Source organism: Sinocyclocheilus rhinocerous, unplaced genomic scaffold (assembly GCF_001515625.1).
Source record: "Sinocyclocheilus rhinocerous isolate Xijiao unplaced genomic scaffold, SAMN03320098_v1.1 scaffold3933, whole genome shotgun sequence".
NCBI lineage: Eukaryota > Metazoa > Chordata > Actinopteri > Cypriniformes > Cyprinidae > Sinocyclocheilus > Sinocyclocheilus rhinocerous.
The window spans coordinates 52,495-60,004 of NW_015666968.1; the positions used below are offsets into that span (position 1 = coordinate 52,495).

Below are 7,510 nucleotides of genomic sequence, written 5' to 3' on the forward strand. Positions count from 1 at the left end.
TATATATTCCACTCTTATTAAATGTACCTTTATTCTTCTAGTATATGGAACTGACCAACTTCAGTGATTATGTGTGATTTAGTAGCAAATTGAAGAAAAGTTTGTTTTTCAAGGCACTTTGTGACTTTTCTTACTTCATACACAAAAAGTGTAAAATTCTGACAAAATCTGATTTCTTGATGATTTGATATTTTATAATATTGATTTTATAATTTCAAAATATAGAGAAAAGTAGAAATGAATGACTAATAAGCCAATAAGTGCTCCTCTGCTGCCGTCTACTGGTTATAATTGTGATTTGATGTATTTTTTTTATTTTACATAAGCGTTTGTTTACCACAAATTATATTTTGATCATACCATTAAAAATAACATTCAAACTGGATAATTTTAGAGCTTTAAAGTGCTGGAAATAGTTTTGTGAAATGCTTGAATGTCATTGAAAAGTGCTTGAATTTCTCTCTCAAAAGGTTGTACAAACCCTGAAATGAATGATGTAATGCATTCAGCTATTTCTAACACAACACCACGGTTACAGTTAGCATCACCGCTTCTGGTTTCCTGACGTATGTCAGCGCTGTTTATAACAGAGAATTCTGTGCAGGATTTGAATGATTCTCACAGCAACCTTATCATTGTGCGGCGAGTTCAAACGCTTCTCACTGGATCTCGCAGCACTGTGCATCTGTGCAGAAACACACACGGATTAAATGCAAATCCGGAAAAAACGCTCTGATTGGTTGAACTCCTCATCTTTTTCTGTTGCTTGTTTACTGCGCGTGGACAGGTCACCAGGTTTTTGCGTAGTTTAGAGTGACAAATCGTACCAGCGTACTTTAAGGTCAAAATGCGTACCCGCTACGCAAAATGCGTACAGGTTGGCAGGTCTGCTGTAACAATATTCGCCCCGTTGTCAGTAGTGATGCAGAAAATTTGACTTTCTTTTATGTTCCAATCATGCACGACCTCTGCCATCATCTTAGCCAGTACCTCTGCAGTGTGGTTCTCCGAGACGAATGTTGTTTAGAGATATTTAGCACTCAGTTTTTAATCCTCTGAAATATAATATACTGTAACAGACATGTAGGGGATCATATTTATGCTTGACCACATGTCTGTGGTCAAAGCGACAAAGTCAACCACTTTCAAATCTTTAGCGATGATCTCCCTCATTTTATTGTACATATCAGGGATACCAGTTTTGGTTAAATACTTGCGCCCCGGCAGCTTGTACTGTTTGTCAAATGTCTGAAGTAGTTCTTTAAAACGTTCCTTATCAACGGTATGATAGGAAACCATCTCCTTCGCGATATACTTAGAAACAGCTGCTGTGCACCATGCCCACCTTTCACTGTTTCGTTTGTACTTGGTGCTTTTTGCAAAAGCTCCGTCAATTGATGACTGACTTGGACCTTTGCTGACCGTCACTGAAGCTTCTTTTGGTGCTAGTTTAACAGCCTCAGTGGGGTGGTGAGTACGCAAATGTACGAACAAGTTTGACGTTTGAGACTCTTACAGACACAACATTGGTGCAAATTTTGCAGACTGCTTGATTTATATCCTCAGGCTCACCATTTGCATCTGGTTTAAAACCAAAAATTGCCAAATAGGCGATGTGACGTTTTTGTAGTTAACCAACTCCATCTTTGCTTGCAGAATTATCAACAATTCAAATTTCCGGTGCGTCATTTCCCGAGATGAAAATTAATGTAAATTAAGTAGATAATTAAGTAAAATACATAGAAAAGAAAATGAATAAGTTGATAAATTAAACTAAATTAAATTAGTTTAGAAATGATTAAATATATGAGTAAATTAGTGAAGTATTGCACTGCCCCGCCCCCACGCAATAATATCATTTATCGGCGATCTCACAGGCTGACGATATGGCGATCTGAAAATGAAGCATATCGCACAACACTAATCTACACCTTGATTGGAGTACACCTGTGCTAAATTAAATTGATTGGACATGATTTGGAAAGGCACACACCTCTCTATAAAAAGCCTCACAGCTGATCATGCATATCAGAGCAAAAACCAAGCCATGAGGTCAAAGGAACTACCTGCAGAGCTCAGAGACAGGATTGTTGCAAGGCACAGATCTGGGGAAGGCTACAAAACATTTCTGCAGCACTGAAGGTTCCCAAGAGCACAATGGCCTCCATAATTCTCAAATGGAAGATGTTTGGCACAACCAGGGCTCTTCCAAGAGCTGGTCGCCCGGCCAAACTGAGCAATCGGGGTAGAAGGGCCTTAGTAAGAGTGGTGAACAAGAACCTGATGGTTACTATAACTGTGCTTCAGAGATTCTGTGTTCCAGAAGGACAACCATCTCTGCAGCCCTCCGCTGATCTGGGCTTTATGGCAGAGTGGCTAGACCAGGGGTAGGCAAGTTCGGTCCTAGAGAGCCCGAGTCCTGCAGAGTTCAGCTCCAACCCTAATCAAACACACCTGAACAAGCTAATCAATGTCTTTAGGATCACTAAGGCTTTAGACAGGTGAGGTTGTTTTTCAGGGTTAGAGCTGAACTCTGCATGACTGCGTAGGACCGAACTTGCCTACCCCTGGGCTAGACGGAAGTCTAAACAAGTGAATAATTTCCGAATGCACTGTATGTAGACCTATTCTAGGAAGTATGTAGAAAGTACTAGAAGGTACAAAAATATCTATAATATTTTTTCATCTACTTTAAATGGATAGTTTTGTAAACCAAAATAATAACAAAAATGAATTGACGGTATCATGAAAATAACAGAATAGTCTGAATAAACAAAAGGACAGCACCACCCCATATACAACTCTATATCAAAAGATTAGGATATACAGTGTAAGACAGTTGAGGCAATGCTTGGAAAAAAATATGATCAAAATATCAACTTGCATAATAATCATGCACGCACTGTAAATATTCGTTTATAAACTTAAAGGTGCAAATTAAATTAGTTAAGAACAGTTTTAATTTAGTTCATGGTATTACAGTAGCATACTGTAAAGTAGATTACTGCAAATAACTGTTAACAGTAAATTACTAGCAAAAGTGTTGCCGATATTCTTCCATTAATTTACAGGACAATATTTTAGTTGTGGTCTGACTGGACCTTTCATTTATGTTTACGGAATCAAGCACGGTTATTTAAATATTTCTGTGACAGATTGTAATTCCCATATCGGGTCTGTTGCGATGAATTTTAATGTCCACCTTCCTAACCTAATCCAACTTCACATAACGTTTTATTTTAATAAACCACATATGTTAATGTATATCAACAGCAGGCATATGTTTGTTTACTGCTTCTTTGGGTAGTGAGTCCTTTTAGCTGCAGAAGAGTGATGAATTTCATGTGTTGGAGATTCTTCTGTATTTGAAATATTGCTGAATGCTGTTTCAAGAAGTGGTAAGGACTAAATCAGACTTCACAAACAATAGTGGGCACATGTTCCATTTGCCCCACTAATAAATTACACCAACTTTGTGTTCTGTCTATAGTCTAATCTCTGTATTTTAACAGGTTTCTCTGTTTCACACATAATGATGCTGATTCTCTGTATTGCTGCATCTGGATCTGCACTTCTGCTCTACTGTCTGATCTACTGCAGATCACAATTTATCACAGGTATGTTTACAGGAAAATACCTCAAAGACATTTATTCAATGTGGAGAGATGTCCAAATAGAGTATATCAATGTCACAGTGTTACAGTTTTAGGAAAATCAACCAACCATTTTTAGAATGGTTTAGTCTTGGTCTAATGGTTAGAGAGTCAGAATTGTAACCCAAAGGTCATGGGTTCGAGTCTCTGTATCGGCAGGGATTGTAGGTGGGAGGAGTGAATGTACAACGCTCTCAACGAACAAAACTCATCATAAAAAACCCGTAGGAAATTATTTAGAGAACCCATGGTGACTTAGCCTTAGGGATTTGCTTAGAAACTACAGTCACAGCTGAGTAAACATTTAATAAGGTAAGTGTATGTAAAGTGGCTCAAGATGATATACATACACTAACATTCTGTATTTGTTCTTTAGACCCCATTGCAACCAAACGTGTCAGGACTATTGGGGTTCTTCATGCATTTCTTCCAAATATTATGATGTTTATGGCTTTTGTCCTCTGGGGTGTTACAGAAGGTGAGTGTTTCAAATATGTTGATCACACAATAACAAAACCAACATTATTTGAAGACCTTACAGATCTGCTCACCATTTGAAGAGTTAATTAGCAAAAACCGATAAACGGCACGTTTAAACAAAATGAACTGACTGCTGTGCGTTATTTTCCACAAATAGCATGCTCTGAACCCTAAACACGTTTTGTCACAAAAGCCGGTATTGTCCACTTTAAGGCATCGCGAGTTCACGTTTTACAGCAGAAACCGACAAGCACACCTTGTTGTTTGTGAACAAAACCCGATAAGTCCTTTTTAGCGAATCAGCGCGCAGTATTCAGGTCAGGTTACCAAGTCTGCTAGTCACTTTGAAAAGACACGCTAGCTGAGAGGAGTTTCGTCAAAGCTGACTAAAAGTGATCAAGGATGGATCATTTCGACAAACTTTCACAGAACCTTGCTAAAGCAGCACATTACAGTGGTGAGGGAAAAGCTCCCTATCGCGTGTAATCACAACAACAAAGTTTAGGCATCTACTGTACATTGTCAGCTGAGGAGATTAACTCTAACTGCTAAAAAAACAAACTTTTTAATATATATATATATATACATGCTTTCAATTAACTTTTTAATTTGGTTAGTTACCTGTATTTTTAATTGAGTTATTATTATTTAATTAAAACAACTCAACTGCAGTTTGATTGAAATTACTTGGAATGCACAATAAAAATAAAACATAATTTATGAAAATTAATAAAAACTGAGTTCTGTTTTTGCAAATTAACTCTTCATTTATAACAGGAGTAGGCAACGTCGGTCCTGGAGAGCCACTGTCCTGCAGAGTTTAGCTCCAACCCTAATGTTGCTTACCCCTGATTTATAACAGTGTTTCCATGCATTGCGTCATACTTGCATCACTTTTTCCTGAATGTTTGAATTATACAGTGCCCCCCAAAAGTTTGAAAATGCTTTAGTCCAGGAGTCAGCTTTCACAACCATGCCGGCCTTCCGCACCCTAACACACACCGCTCACTCTCTCAAGTACTGATCACCTCCACCGGAGTACTCATTAACCCTTCATCATGAACAATACCCTGAGGCTACGTCCACACGAAGCCAGAGCTTTCCCTATCCGATCTTTTTTTCTCCCTCGTCTCAAGAAATATCTGCGTCCACACGAAACCACAAAACCGACACAAAACGATGTAGTATACATGCCAGACCACAGTGTTTGTTCATGTTTTTGTTGCTGTTACGTGACGCAGCAGTGTCTGACTAGGGGCGAGATGTGGGCTGATGACGTCATCGTTTCAGAAAATATACGGATTCGCTGTCCACACGAAAACGCAAGGGTGGCGTTTTCAGATTTATCCACTCTGGGACCCGGTTTAAAAAAATATCGGTTTCACTCTCCCAAAACGCCGGATCCGTCTGGACGAAATGCCTATACAATACAAAATGTATGCGTATACAGCTAAACGCGTCTCCGTGTGGACGGGGCCTGAATTTGCACACAATCAGTGTCTGGTTTTGTCTTATGCTTTGACGTTCAGACCACAATTGAATTACTTATCTGTGCACTTTCACTTTCAAACGCACTTTCAAAACCATAAAAAATGGACCAAAGTGCTATACATTAATAGTATATAATCTAGAAATCAAAAGATATTAATAACATAACACCATAAAACAGAACAAATCGTTCACAATTGTCTGACCTAATCAAACGTATAAAACAAGTAAGTTTTCAACTCCCTTTTAAAAATTTCCATGCTTGACGAGGATTTTATAGATAATGGCAGTGGGTTCCAAAGTGCCAGAGCCGCAACAGAAAAAGCGCAATCTCCACAACGCCTCAGGCGAGACCATGGGAGAGTTAAGAGCATGCTCTGAGAAGAGTGCAGAGGACAATGAGATTGGTAAGGGATTAGCATATTCTTTATATACTCAGGAGCCTGATCAAGCAGTGCTTTATAAACAAACATCATCACCTTGTACTGTATTCAATATTTTACAGGTAGCCAGTGCAGAGATGCCAACATATAAAACCTATGTTCACGTTTTCTGGTGTTTGTTAAAAATCTTGCTGCAGCATTTTAAAACATACTGAAGACGAGTATCCAGAGATTCACTTACGCCTAGATATAAGGCATTACAATAATACAACCGTGTTGAGAAAAAAAACGTAAAACAGTCTCAAAGTCCTTGTTTGAAAGGATAGTTTTCAGTTAAGACAATTTCCTTAACTGAAAGAAAGATGTTTCCACAACAATGTTTACTTGACGGTCAAAACGGATTTCAGAATCAAAAATTACTCCCAAGTTCCTCACATAACCATCCAAATTGTTGGAGAGTAGTCCGTGGCTTTCAACCACACCTCTCTCAAACTGTTTGTTACCAAATATAATAAACTCAGGCTTATCTTCATTTAATTGTAAGACATTATTTGCAAACCAACCCTTAACCTCAGTCAAGCACTTTGTAAGGGAAACAGGTCAATTTAGCCCAAAGGGAATCATTTAAGATTTTATAGGGAATTTGGACAGAATCACTGTTTTACAGCTGATCACTGAGTCGGCCAGCGATTCATTGAACGAGCCATATAACATCAATTCTGCATGGATATTAATAGCCAAAATATAGTGAAAACACTATTTATTAGCACAGTAACAAGATCGGCAGTTTAAGACATTAACTTGCAAGCTCAAAACAAGATACTTCTCTTTTCAATATGAATAAGACTTTATTGGATAAATCTAATACAAACTAATCTAACACATGAACACACGTATTCACACAAGTTGCAGAAAGAGAGAAAGTGAGGAAATAATTAGTTTAAGAGAATGAAAATGTGAAATCCCAAGTTTACAGCAATATGTGCAATTGCATAGACCTGAACAACCATCAATCACTTAATTAACCCTCGAATTGAGTTCCTCAATGAGGTTAAAATTTATATTAAATGCACCAGTTAAGCTAGAATCTGGAGGTACTTGCGTTGCCTGTGTAGGGGGATTCCCTTTGTTGTAGTCATTGCAGAAAAGGGGGTTTCCCGAGGTTGCTGATTGGCTGGAAGTTCAGTAGTCGTTGAAGTGACGTCTTGGGAAGCCAGTGTTTGGGCGTTGGCTTAAGATGCGGAGTTGTGGGCTGGTTGAAGTTTTGAGGCGGTCAGATTCGGGGTGAACTCGGAGACAAAACTTAACTCAGAACACGAAACTCGCAATGGAAAAGAAAATGAAATTAAAGTAGAAGAATAGAAGTAACGGGACTAGATGGGGTTTTCTTCTCATGGTTTTAGAGGAGCTGCTGGCGTGTAAGCCAGAGCACGCTCAAAGAGCACTAAAAACCAGCGTCAAAATGCGGTGGCAAAAAGGCAAGGAAAAACCTAGAAGCATGACTAA

General features: G+C 38.5%; 1 protein-coding gene across 1 annotated transcript in view; it reads left to right on the forward strand.

The window, feature by feature from the left end:
- Window positions 1-4,131, forward strand: part of LOC107733312 (butyrophilin-like protein 2) — a gene marked incomplete at its 3' end in the record, with an annotated part of 21,337 nt that extends 17,206 nt beyond the window's left edge. The window contains exons 4-5 of the mRNA XM_016544883.1: window positions 3,513-3,617; window positions 4,030-4,131. Coding sequence (XP_016400369.1) covers window positions 3,513-3,617; window positions 4,030-4,131 — 207 coding nt within the window. The remainder of the gene's footprint in view (window positions 1-3,512; window positions 3,618-4,029) is intronic.
- Between the last annotated feature and the right edge of the window lie 3,379 nt (window positions 4,132-7,510).